The 13,224-nt window shown below is 42.6% G+C and overlaps 1 protein-coding gene across 7 annotated transcripts in view; it reads right to left on the minus strand.

The window, feature by feature from the left end:
- The window catches only part of LOC124776797 (activating signal cointegrator 1 complex subunit 2), a 179,525-nt gene that overhangs the window by 52,552 nt on the left and 113,749 nt on the right, over positions 1–13,224 (minus strand). For all 7 annotated transcript variants that reach the window (XM_047251941.1, XM_047251939.1, XM_047251938.1 and 4 more), the window contains 2 exons: positions 11,966–12,085; positions 8,132–8,238 (listed from right to left, as the gene is read on the minus strand). In XM_047251941.1, coding sequence (XP_047107897.1) covers positions 8,132–8,238; positions 11,966–12,085 — 227 coding nt within the window. The remainder of the gene's footprint in view (positions 1–8,131; positions 8,239–11,965; positions 12,086–13,224) is intronic.

Consider the following 13,224-nt stretch of genomic DNA (forward strand, 5'->3'; position numbering starts at 1 on the left):
ACTTTGAAGCTGGCATTCAGAAGATGCTACAGAGTGAGAGCTGCAACAGATGCAAAAATTGTTGACATACAATGCCAGGGTAATCAAAGGCCCCACAGAGGTTACAAACCCAGTGATGGCGATGAGGAAGAGTGTGACACATAACACAGAATCCTTTGGGATACAGTCCTCCTGGAGCAAGAGGTGCTGAGTGAAGTGCCACCTCTAACTTGGAAGAGCTAGCAGAATAAAACTTGCAGATAAAAATCAGAAGGGGGTAGTGAAAGCACCAGTCTTGGAGGATAATAAACTGTGACAGCACCAGGCCATGTCATAAGCCTTTTGTAGGTCAAAGAACACCACGACTAGGTGTCAGCGGTCGGCAAAAGTATGTTGGATTGCTGTTTCCATTTCAGTTGTAGATCGTCCTTCCCGGAAGCCACACTGATACGGGGACAAAAGACGCTGAGATGTGAGTACCCAGCATAATTGGAAGCTAATCATACTCTCGAACAGTTTACAAAGGAAGTTGGCCAGGCTAATCAGTCGGTAGCTGATGAGAGACATTGGGTTCTCCGCGGGCTTAAGTATGGGGATAACTGTGCTGTCCCTCCATTGCAAGGGCAAGACCCCCCACGAGCCAAATGCGGTTCAAGACCCTGCATAGATGTTGCCTCTGGGTAATTTCCAAGTGTTGGATCATCTGGTTGTGGATGGAATCCAGGCCTGTGGCTGAGTTATGTGAAGAGGTGAAGGGTTCATTACAGGCTTCAGCTTGGCAAAGGTTGAAAGAGTGGAGGGTTTCTTCAACTCGTTTCTGCCAGAGAAAGGTAGCAGAATAGGAAGACGATGCTGATGCTGTTGCAAAGTGTGTCACATGATGTTATGCAAGGACTGATCGATCAGTACACAGAGCACCCTATAGGATAAGACGCTGGACAGTTGTCGCTGGCGGCCCAGAAGGCTACAGAACTTGAACCAAACCTGGGTTGAAGAGGCATACATCCCCAGGAAGAAAACATAGCACTCCCAGAAATCGATTTTACTGCCAATTGGCTTCTGTCTCGGGTTCTTCGGCTGACGTTCATTTAATGATTTTTCTGACGTTTCGCCAGCACGAGTGGCTGGCATTGTCAAAGCTTCACCCTCCATTGCCGGTGGTGAACTGGAGCCGAGCTTGCGGCCGCAGACTATATGTACCCGGCGTGCCAACGTTCGAGGGCTTCTCCGCGGTCATTTCCAGTGCGGTTCTCCTCTTGCTACCTGCGACGGTTGTTCGCTGCAGTACGGGCAGCCAGGATCCGTTTACCTACGAACAGTTTCAACAAGAAAGAGGAAAGCCTTAAGGTAAACGGATCCTGGCTGCCCGTACTGCAGCGAACGACCGTCGCAGGTAGCAAGAGGAGAACCATACCGGAAATGACCGCGGAGAAGCCCTCGGACGTTGGCGTGCCAGGTACATATAGTCTGCGGCCGCGAGCTCGGCTCCAGTTCACCACCGGCAATGGAGGGTGAAGCTTTGACAATGCCAGCCACTCGTGCTGGCGAAACATCAGAAAAATCATTAGATGAACGTCGGCCGAAGAACCCGAGACAGAAGCCAATAGGCAGTTTGTCACCAAGTGGCCATGAAAGCCTTAACAATTTTGTAAATCGATTTTACTCTGCTTAATAAGGTCGTGAGCCTTAGCACAGAGACGCCTAAAAGTGATAGTGAACAGAGAGACAGCAATGCCAGCAGCGTGAAGAATGGTGGCAGAGATGTCTTGCATGACTGCATCCGAGAGAGAGGTGCTGAAATGCACAGCAGACATATATAAAGGCCACTTGGCTCTGCGGAATGCACAACATGGTGATCTGTCTCCCTGGAAGCAGTAGCGGAATGATGGAATCGCCGGAAAGTGGTTACTGTCACAAAGATCATCATGGGGTGACCAGTGAAGTGAAGCCAAGACAGCAGGAGAGGAGATTCTGAGATCGATGGCACAAAAGGTGCCATGAGTGGCACTGAAGTGCGTAGGAGAACCATCATTAAGCAGACACAAATCAAAGTCTGTAATAAGTTGGTCAATTAGAAGACCCTTACCAATTGAAGTGGCACTCCCCCAAAGGGGATGGTGTGCATTGCAGTCCCTGAGGAGAAGATAGGGGGCAGGAGTTGCTGCATTAAGGTAGGTAGTTCAACATAAGGAAGTGGTGTACCTGTATGGTGGAAGACAATGCAAATGGTGATTGCTGGGGTCATCCGCACTCATACCGCTATTGCTTCCAGGTTGGTACGAAGGGGGATCCAGTCACTATTGACATCGATGCTAACCAAAGTGCAGACCCCTCCTGATGCTATCTCGGGGCTGGCATGGTTACGACAGAAAGCTCGATAACCATGAAACGTTGGAGAGTGGTCATCACTGAAGTGAGTTTCTTGAAGAGCAAGACAAAATACAGAATAAGAGGACACAAGTTATTGTATTTCTGCTAGGTGATGGTAAATCCACTGCAATTCCACTGGATTATCATGTTGCAAGAGTCCAGGTTGGGCATAAAGAAACTGAGGGGAGATCATGTCATTGCGTCAGCAGCCGTCACCTAGGAAGGGATGACATCCATAAAAACTGGGTCCAGTTCGGAGTGAGAAGGAGGGGCAAAGCCTGCTGGGATTCCGGGAACCCTTGTCCTTGGAGTTGTGCTGCTATTTCTTCTCCCTCGGAAGGAGGTGTTATCAGTAAGAGAACAGGTGGCAGCAATGTCTGGATCAGACAGACAGTGACTGGTTTTGGGGCCCTCAGAGGGTGGGTCCCTCATCCAACCCGAGGTTGTAGGCTTTCTATCTTGAGAACGCTGGGGAGGGGTGTTCAAAGAGGGAGGCCCATCTCCAGCATGAGCCAGAGAAGAGGGGGAGGAGGAGGAGGAGGAGGAGGAGGAGGAGGAGGAGGAGGAGGAGGGGGGGGGGGTTCCTGGAGGGGAAGGGACGAGAGCTGCCGGGGAAGGGGAAATGGAAAGGGAAGGGAGAGCCACAGGGGAGGGGGAGAGGAGAGGGGGATGGGACTAAGGTAAGGAAAAGGTGGGAGGGGAAAAAGATGTAACAGAGGCAAAAGTAGAAGATGTCAACACTGGGTGGAGTTGGTAATATTTTTGACGAGCCTCAGTATTAGAGAGAGAATCCAGGGACTTACACTCTTGCATCTTCTTTTGTTTCTTGTAAACTGGGCAATCTAGCTAGCATGGACAGTGGCAGTCCTGACAATTTACACACACAGATGGTGGAACATAGGGGCTTCTCTCATGGAGTGGGTGTCCACAGTCACCACACAAAGGGTCTGCTGTACAGCAGGAAGACATATACCCAAAACGCAAGCACTGAAAAAGCACCACACGGGTGGTGGGATGTATTGCTTCACATCACAATGGTAACACACAAGCTTGATCTTCTCCGGAAGGGTATCTCCTTTGAAAGCCAGAATAAAGGCACCCGTACCGATGCTGTTGTCTTTATGACTCTTCCGCACACGTCCAGGTGAGAGGTAAGACAATGGGATGTCGCCAAGACGATCACAACTGGGTGGCAGAAGCAGCTTTGCTCAACAGGGAGCCTGACAGCACCTTACTGAGAGACTCCACTTTGTCAAACTTGTCCTCAATATTCTCCACAAAAAAAAAAACAATGACTCTGTGGAGGTGAATGTGTCCCTGTTCATTCTAATACAGACCAGGAAGTGGGGAAAGTGTCATCCCAAGACAACGAGCCTGACCCTCCTCCCAGGGAATAGCCAGGGCAGGGAAGGCTGCAGGCTCATACTAAGCAGCAGTCAATGATCTGGTACTACTCGAAGAGGCAGCTGTTTGAGAATGGTACTTGATAAGCTTCATGCGTGAAGTATCTGCCCTGATACCACCCTCTCTGATCAGGCCACTCCCAATGGGCACCACCCAGCCACAGCAGGATCTATCTGGCATGGCGGCTGTTGCTGGAAGTTCCAATGCTCCAGGATTATAAGCAACCACTTCTTGGCATACATGGGGAGGCAACAGCTCAGGTATCAGTAGTGTGATGCCTGTGTTGTCAGGGGGCTCTGCCAGATGGGTACATAACAGCCCCACCACAAGGACTGGTTACACATGCTGGCAAGTTGGCAGGGTAGGGGGGCTATGCTGGGGAAGGAAGAGGGGAAGGAAAGGGGGAGGGGGGAGGAATCCACAGTGTAGATGCCAGGCAGAGTGTTCCTTCCCAACAGGCTCACACTAAAGACAGAAAATTTGAAAGTGGAGGTCAAATCCCAAGTGGGGACCAAAAACCCCAAAAAAGGATGACAGAACAGGGAAGAAGAAGAAGAAGAAGAAGAAGAAGAAGAAGAAAAGCCCAGGAAGGAAGAATGGGTTGCAATAGGTCGAAGCCCTATGTGGGCCACACACGAACTCACGAAAGAACCGTGAGCCCCCTGAGGGAATGCCACAGTGTTAGAGCCACTGTAAGGAGTCATGGATGAGCTGATTCAGCTGATCTAGTGGATACAATTGGTGAAGTGCTTATAATACACTAAGCAAGCTGTAACAGACAATAAGCCTTGTAGAGTGATGTCTGACAATCCTCATATGTAAAGGAGACCGCATATAGGACACTAATGCAACACATTCTTGAGTACCGTATTTACTTGAGTCTAAGCCACACTTTTTTTCCAGTTTTTGTAATCCAAAAAACCGCCTGCGGCTTAGAATCGAGTGCAAAGTAAGCAGAAGTTCTGAAAAATGTTGGTATGTGCTGCCACAACTAACTTCTGCTGTCGAATATATGTAGCGCTACACGGGCATGCTTTTCAGGCACAAAGATAAATACTGGCGCCAAAACCTCTGCGTCAGTAAAAAAAAAAAAGGGGGGGGGGTGGGGTGGAAGACGAGCTTTCTTCTCCGCCCTGAGTTTCGACCACTGCATTTTCATACATTACTCAACGAAGTAAATACAAATTCTGTATTGTTCATCTTCGAATGTAGCAGCATTTCAATGTACAACGAAAATCTGACTGGCAAGACTGTTTGGGTTGTTTGTCAATATGGCCAACTGTACGTTCTGAATTTTTTTCTACCTGTCAGAAGAGATGGTTACTAATAGGAACTTTTATGAATTGTGAATCACATGCAGTATTCTCTTCACCATAAGAATAATACAAATATAAACTTTTTGCCATGTATTCTTTTGCGTTTGCTGCTATCTCATTTAAATCCTGTCTGCCTAATAAACTACGAAACTGGAGTGAGACAACAGCAAACGCGGAAGAATATACATATCATGTCATGTTTATATTTGTATTATTCTTATGCCTAATAGTGGTACAGTCAGAAATGAAGCATGGCACTTGAGTAGATTTTTAAATCTAAGTTGACTCTAATTTCTGTGCAGAATGTAATGTACTAGAGAGGTGTCTGCTAAGATTTTCAAACAGAGAAAAATTTTCGCTAAACTCTTCTTCAGAACATCTTCTATCATACGCAGTCTATTATTTGGTTCTTGTTGATCATTATCAAAGAAAGGAACAGTGTAAGTAACAAGAAATAGCAGTCTCTTGCCATTGTTTCAATAATGAGACAATTTTTTAAAATTTATTTATTTATAAGCCGCAGTATCGTGCACAAAAGCAAGCCATGCCGCTAGCGGTGACAGGCCGTAAACACTCATTATCAGAATGCGGCAAACAATGCATGACACAGTATAGTAATGCATTTTCAGCTTAGAGTGACGTAAACACCTATAACAAAGAGAATGGCACTTATCAGATCAAAGAAAAATAAGCAATCAATTCAAACCAGATGAAGCATGTGAAAACGGAAGGGTACCCGTATAAATACGGACGGAGCGCCTGACGCATAGCAATGGCTACCTGGTAAAGCTTAACTGCTATGCCTACGACTCGAACCAAACTACTGTAGCTGTATCATCATTCATTCAACCTAAATTGTGTCTCGTGTTACAATGGACCAACTTTGTTTTGATTTGGAGGTGCAGCCTAAAACTTTTCTCTCCTCTTGAATTTCGAGTCTCAAATTTCATGTGCGGCTTAGATTCGGGAATTTTTTTTTCCTTGATTTCGAGTCTCATTTTTCAGGTGCGGCTTAGATTCGAGTAAATATGGTACTGCTGTGTTTGATATTCGCAACAGGTTGGATTAAAGGAAGATATTGAAACAATTCAAAGATGGACTGCAGGAGCTGTTACCAATACATTCCAACATGCAAGTATTAAGGAGATGCTTCAGGAACTCAAATGGGGAATCCCTGGAGGGAAGGCAATGTTCTTTTCTAGGCACACTACTGGGAAATTTTAGACAATCAGCATTTGAAGTTGACTGCAGAATGATTCTACTGCCACCAACATACATTTTATCTAAAGAATCTCAGATAAGATAAATTAAGATTCATACACAGGCATATACACAGTTGTGTTTCCCTCAGAATGTGAGTGGAACAGGGAAGGAAATGATTAGTAGTGATGCACGAAACCCTCCCAAAGCATCGCATGGTGTCTTGAGGAGAATGTATGTAGATGTTGATCAAACAAAAAATTCCACAACTTGTATGATTTTTTAAATATGTATGGCAAATTGATTAGTATTCAAAACATGGCTTAAGATATGGATTATAAATTTATGACTCACCAACACCTACAATATTTACGGATTTGGCTAAAACTGACCAAGAAAAATGTTGTTATATTTTCAATTTCACCAAAGGACCTTCCCATTATGTTCCATATTGTTGAAATGCTTGTATCTCCTACCACTTTCGATGATATAAACAAACTGCATGTCCTTACCAGTTAAAATGTCACCAATATACATACAAAACAGTCTGCATAAGAAGTCTTGAATTACAAGACAATGTAGCAGGCTCTAGCACTCCTGTAGGTCTTTTATTACCATACATTAATGCAATCGTAATGTGTTCATTAAACTGAAACAGTAAGAATTGCCTTAATAGCTGTTATGTGGAAACAAAAAATATTAAATTTCATGTCATTATTCAAACTGACCATTTTAAATACAACAGATATGCTCCATTTGGATATACACAGCACTTTCTCCGATGTTCCTTGTCCTACATTTACCATTTCTAAGCATGTTCTGAATGAGTGGGTGTACCATAATAGCCACAACATTTTCAATGTTCAAGAGACATAATCTGCTAGCATACTTGTATGCCCTGTCTCTCCTACTTCGAGGAAATGCAACTAAAGCTAACAGAAGTTCCTCTAAATTCTTTTCATGACTATAGGCCACTATAATAAGCCCACAGAAGAACCATTTAACCACACAATGTCACATTTGTCTCTTACCTAAGTATTTGGTAACATTTAATAGATTACCTAACAATGTTGAGAAATTTACATCCTTTGCATCAAAGTTGTTACAAATAAAGACTTAGCTAAGTTGGAGAAAGATGGGAAAACAAACTACAGCCCTGTTAAAAAAAAATTCTAGTATTTGCTTGAACGGATCTTGCGAAACAGAGAAAATCTTACCCTGAGTGGACTCTTGCTTGATTGGAATTGTAACGATCACACACAAACTGGTGCGGGGAAGGCAAACCGAAGACTATGTTTTACTGGCAGGAAACTTGATGGGGAACATTAAGAAAGTTCAAAGAAGAGTAACTCGTTTTGTATTATTTTGAAAAATGGAAGAGAGTGTCATGGATATGATATGCGAGTTGGGGCAGCGATGAGTTTTCGTTTTGGCAAGATCTTTCCATGAAATTTCAATCACAAATATCTCTTCTGAAAGCGAAAAAAAAAAATTGTTGATAACCACTCACAGAGAGAGAAATGATAACTTTAATACAATAAGAGAAATCAGAGCTCGCACAGAAGGATTTATTGTCACGCACGCTGCTTGGGCATGGAAATGTAGAGGAATACTTTGAAAACAAATGACTATAATTAATAAAATGGAAAAGCAAGGTATATATGTTAAGGAGCTCTTTAAAAATAGTGGGTAGGGATATATTTCAATAATAATAATAATAATAATAATAATAATAATAATGTGATAGATTTTAATTGGAAGTCCGAAATATGATGGTCTATCATATTAAAGTGAAGTACAGACTTTTCTTCACTTTGAATAAGATGTCTATAACAGCTTTAAAGTTCAGATCATTATCATACCTTTTCCCTCTGATTATCCTTGTAGTGTCCATGACATCCTGAGTCATTATATCAAATTCATCGTTATCATAAATGTTGTGTCTCCTAGAAACATACGATTCCTCATCCTAAAAAAGAAGGGGGGAAAAAAAAGACAGTGAACTGACAGCCAGAACCAAAGGAAACCAGGCAAGACAAATAATTACCTCTTTATGTATACAGAACATGACATTATAAATTGAATTCAGTGATAAGAGTTATGGTTGGCTTATTCTAAGACTACAAATGCCTAGAATAAGAAAGTCATGGGAGACAAGGGATCTGTGTGTGTGTGTGTGTGTGTGTGTGTGTGCGCGCGCGCGCCCGCGCGCACGCATGCACGCACAGCGGAGAGAGAGAGAGAGAGAGAGAGAGAGAGAGAGGGAGAGAGAGAGAGAATGTGGTACATTATTCTGAATTAAAAGCAAGTAATAATTTGATCTAAATGTTCTTTTTAACAAGGTATGTGACTAATCTGCAGGTGATTTTCTTTTAAAATTATTTTAAAGAATTCAGTTCAGTTTAGAGATGCCACAAAGACTGGTGGGTACTTTAATATTTTCTATGCTTGGGATTAATTTTATAACAAAAATTATACATTTTGATAATGTATATTCTCTGAATTAAAAAGTTGGCATGAGATTTTCATCCCCCCTCACCCCAACTTTAAAATGAGATTTGGTGAGTTGGTGAGATTTTGCCAGACCCCCCTCCCCTCTCCCCTTCAATTAATGGGCATTCTCTTACTTGTTGCATCTGATCTTGTTTTGTTCACAAGTTATGATACAATTCTTGCTCTTTTTTGCAGATTCTGAAGCTGTAATAAAAATCACGTTGACAAATTTTGTGCTTGGTCAGTTTAAAAAATAAAAAGGACTGACACTAATGGGCACCAAGTTGCTGGACTCAATGCATTTCAGATTGAAAGCGGAATTAATGCTGTAAGTAGAATGTATCAACATTTAACAGGTTGCTATATCACGATGAAACCTTGCAGATTTCACTCAAACATTCCTCACTGATCAGAGGTGATAAGACAGCTTGGTTGATGAAGTATCATCACACTTGAGATTAAATGAAAACCAGCAAAAGCTTTTTCTGGTACTGAATAATTAATCCCACCAATTGGAAAATCTATGTGCACATAAAGCTGCATGATTGGGAGTTATTTCCAACAAATTGTTGCGAATTTGCGTAGTTTAAGAAGCTGAATGGACCTCTCGGTGACCTGAAACTGTTTATGTTATACACCAACCAGAATTGATGTTATTCAGGCCAGAGGTATTTGGATATTAAGTATAATGTACTAAAAACATGAATATGACAATTACATTAAAACTATCTTTACTTTCAGATCTCTCAAAATCAGGAACAAGAAATAAACAGGTAACACTACATCTCATATCATGCCAATAAGTATTTTGACAATAAAAACTGTAATTACAATATTGTGGATAATTATCTCTATCAACAGAAAAGCATTACCCAAATCTACATGGAAGTTGAGACCCTATTTTGATCACTTACAATCAATATTTGTTGTTAGAAATTATACTGTACAGGTAGTCAGCAAGTTCACTCATTATTGCTTGTGAGCTTGGCAACTGCTTAAGGGATGGGTAATGAGCAACTTGCAGCTTGAGTACAAGAGCTCATGAGTAAGGTGACTGACATACTCAAAGAGGAAAGGAAATCAGTCAAGTGTTATAATAAATTACCTATAATGAAAGCTGCATGCACGACAAGTACACATTTAAAGAACATGTTACTTCTTAATAATAACACAGTATTTCCATCTTTGCATTTCTTCCTCTCTTGCTTACTAACATCGTAGTATCAGAATATAGCCACACATTTCTTTCACTGAACATGTCAAGAAGTAAAATATTTGTTTAGCTATAGTCATACTTGATTTAAGAAGATATTTCATGACTGCTGAGTGGAAGAAATTATATTCTTTAAGATGTGACAGACAAATAAGGTGTGACATACGAGTAACACTCCACATTCCTCTCTTTGGCACTTAATGTAAACCACAGCACTACAAGTATTACACTCCTGGAAATGGAAAAAAGAACACATTGACACCGGTGTGTCAGACCCACCATACTTGCTCCGGACACTGCGAGAGGGCTGTACAAGCAATGATCACATGCACGGCACAGCGGACACACCAGGAACCGCGGTGTTGGCCGTTGAATGGCGCTAGCTGCGCAGCATTTGTGCACCGCCGCCGTCAGTGTCAGCCAGTTTGCCGTGGCATACGGAGCTCCATCGCAGTCTTTAACACTGGTAGCATGCCGCGACAGCGTGAACGTGAACCGTATGTGCAGTTGACGGACTTTGAGCGAGGGCGTATAGTGGGCATGCGGGAGGCCGGGTGGACGTACCGCCGAATTGCTCAACACGTGGGGCGTGAGGTCTCCACAGTACATTGATGTTGTCGCCAGTGGTCGGCGGAAGGTGCACATGCCCGTCGACCTGGGACCGGACCGCAGCGACGCACAGATGCACGCCAAGACCGTAGGATCCTACGCAGTGCCGTAGGGGACCGCACCGCCACTTCCCAGCAAATTAGGGACACTGATGCTCCTGGGGTATCGGCGAGGACCATTCGCAACCGTCTCCATGAAGCTGGGCTACGGTCCCGCACACCGTTAGGCCGTCTTCCGCTCACGCCCCAACATCGTGCAGCCCGCCTCCAGTGGTGTCGCGACAGGCGTGAATGGAGGGACGAATGGAGACGTGTCGTCTTCAGCGATGAGAGTCGCTTCTGCCTTGGTGCCAACGATGGTCGTATGCGTGTTTGGCGCCATGCAGGTGAGCGCCACAATCAGGACTGCATACGACCGAGGCACACAGGGCCAACACCCGGCATCATGGTGTGGGGAGCGATCTCCTACACTGGCCGTACACCACTGGTGATCGTCGAGGGGACACTGAATAGTGCACAGTACATCCAAACCGTCATCGAACCCATCGTTCTACCATTCCTAGACCGGCAAGGGAACTTGCTGTTCCAACAGGACAATGCACGTCCGCATGTATCCCGTGCCACCCAACGTGCTCTAGAAGGTGTAAGTCAACTACCCTGGCCAGCAAGATCTCCGGATCTGTCCCCCATTGAGCATGTTTGGGACTGGATGAAGTGTCGTCTCACGCGGTCTGCACGTCCAGCACGAACGCTGGTCCAACTGAGGCGCCAGGTGGAAATGGCATGGCAAGCCGTTCCACAGGACTACATCCAGCATCTCTACGATCATCTCCATGGGAGAATAGCAGCCTGCATTGCTGCGAAAGGTGGATATACACTGTACTAGTGCCGACATTGTGCATGCTCTGTTGCCTGTGTCTATGTGCCTGTGGTTCTGTCAGTGGGATCATGTGATGTATCTGACCCCAGGAATGTGTCAATAAAGTTTCCCCTTCCTGGGACAATGAATTCACGGTGTTCTTATTTCAATTTCCAGGAGTGTATTTTCAGTTACTGCCAGAAAGTAATAACAGTATTAATAAATATTTTTCTGTTGAGTAGAGCTCCCTACCTCATTCTGTTGGCACTTCAAAATAATAAAACAAGTTTTTCAAAACTAGCAGGCAAGAAAAAAGCAAAGATGAAAATATGCTGAATATTACCATAATGGTTCTAAGCTGAAAGCTGTTGGTCATTTTTTTAATAAATAAGAAACGTTATTCAAATCTGACAGAGTCAAAGAAAAGCTTTTTCTAAAAATGTTATCAAACATTTATTTTATATGACTGGTTATCCACAATTTACACACTCACAGATTACTCAATTTGAGTTCCGGTACATACCTTTTCTGGAGGTATACGAGGCATTGACGTATCTATGTTCTGTAATTCTTCTGGAAGTTGGTTTTCCAGAACTGCATTAACTACTCTCTCACTGGCATAGTCATAGTATTCTAGGCATTTCTAGGAATAAGAGTACTGTATCACAAATACTGTTATAAAAAGAACACAAAGTATACTGATAAAAGTAAGAACATACAAAAGATTCACCTAAGTGTAATGAAATCTCCTTTTTCCTTTGCCATTTCTTACCCAAAGATACTGTGCACGTATGATAATGTTGGTAAGAAGAAATAAAAAAATTAGTTAAAATAAAGATCTCAAACAAAGTATGGAGATCTTTTGAAGTGTCCCAATAATGAAAATTTCTGGACAGAAACATTACACTTTTTACAGACATAAACCATCATATATCTTAAAAATGAAGTCTTGTCATATGTTTCTCACATTATTCAAAGCTAGATATTCGCTTGTGAGCACATCCACACAAATTTTACTACATGCACTGAACAAGATTACATTATGACATGATATGCAATAACAGTTTAAGTAAATATTATCTGAGCTGAAAATGGCTCTTCTTCAGCCAAAAATACACTGCTTTCTACAGTACCAACAAGTTCTGCCATTGTTATACTGTTAACATCCTCTTGAGTGTTTACCTTCAAAACTAGTTCCTCTGAATTGTATGAGAGAGCATTATACCACCAACACATGATACAATAATCATAATTCTACAGGAACTGAACTGTTACCGATGTTACAACCTCTGCCATTACTGATCTAACTACCTTTCTATCAGCATTAAAAAATTTTTTTTTAAAATTCACATTTTACTTCTTTTGTTCTGCAGCTTTGTTCTTCTATATTCTTCTTTTTCAATTGTTAAAACACAAATTTACCTTTTATTCACAGACCTTCATTATAATCCCTCTCTTATTTACATATCATCCATCTTTGTTTTCCCATATATTCCCCTTCCTCTGGTCATGTCCCCAAATTTACCCCTTTTTTCATTTGACCTTATCCCTTCTACCTTTTTTACTGTCATTTCCATAATACAGCTATTATGTAAGTCTTTTTTTACAACTGTTCATGTGCACTTTATAAGCAAGAGCTCAAATTGCTCTTATAATTTTTGCCAAAGATTTTAACAAGCTAAAAAATATTACTGTCATCTGCCTTAAGATAGTTTGGGAAAAGCATGGAAAACCTAAAATAGATGGTCAGATGGGGATTTCAAAGCTGTAACTTCCAAACAT

This window comes from Schistocerca piceifrons, chromosome 2 (genome assembly GCF_021461385.2).
Source record: "Schistocerca piceifrons isolate TAMUIC-IGC-003096 chromosome 2, iqSchPice1.1, whole genome shotgun sequence".
In the NCBI taxonomy this organism is placed as follows: Eukaryota; Metazoa; Arthropoda; class Insecta; order Orthoptera; family Acrididae; genus Schistocerca; species Schistocerca piceifrons.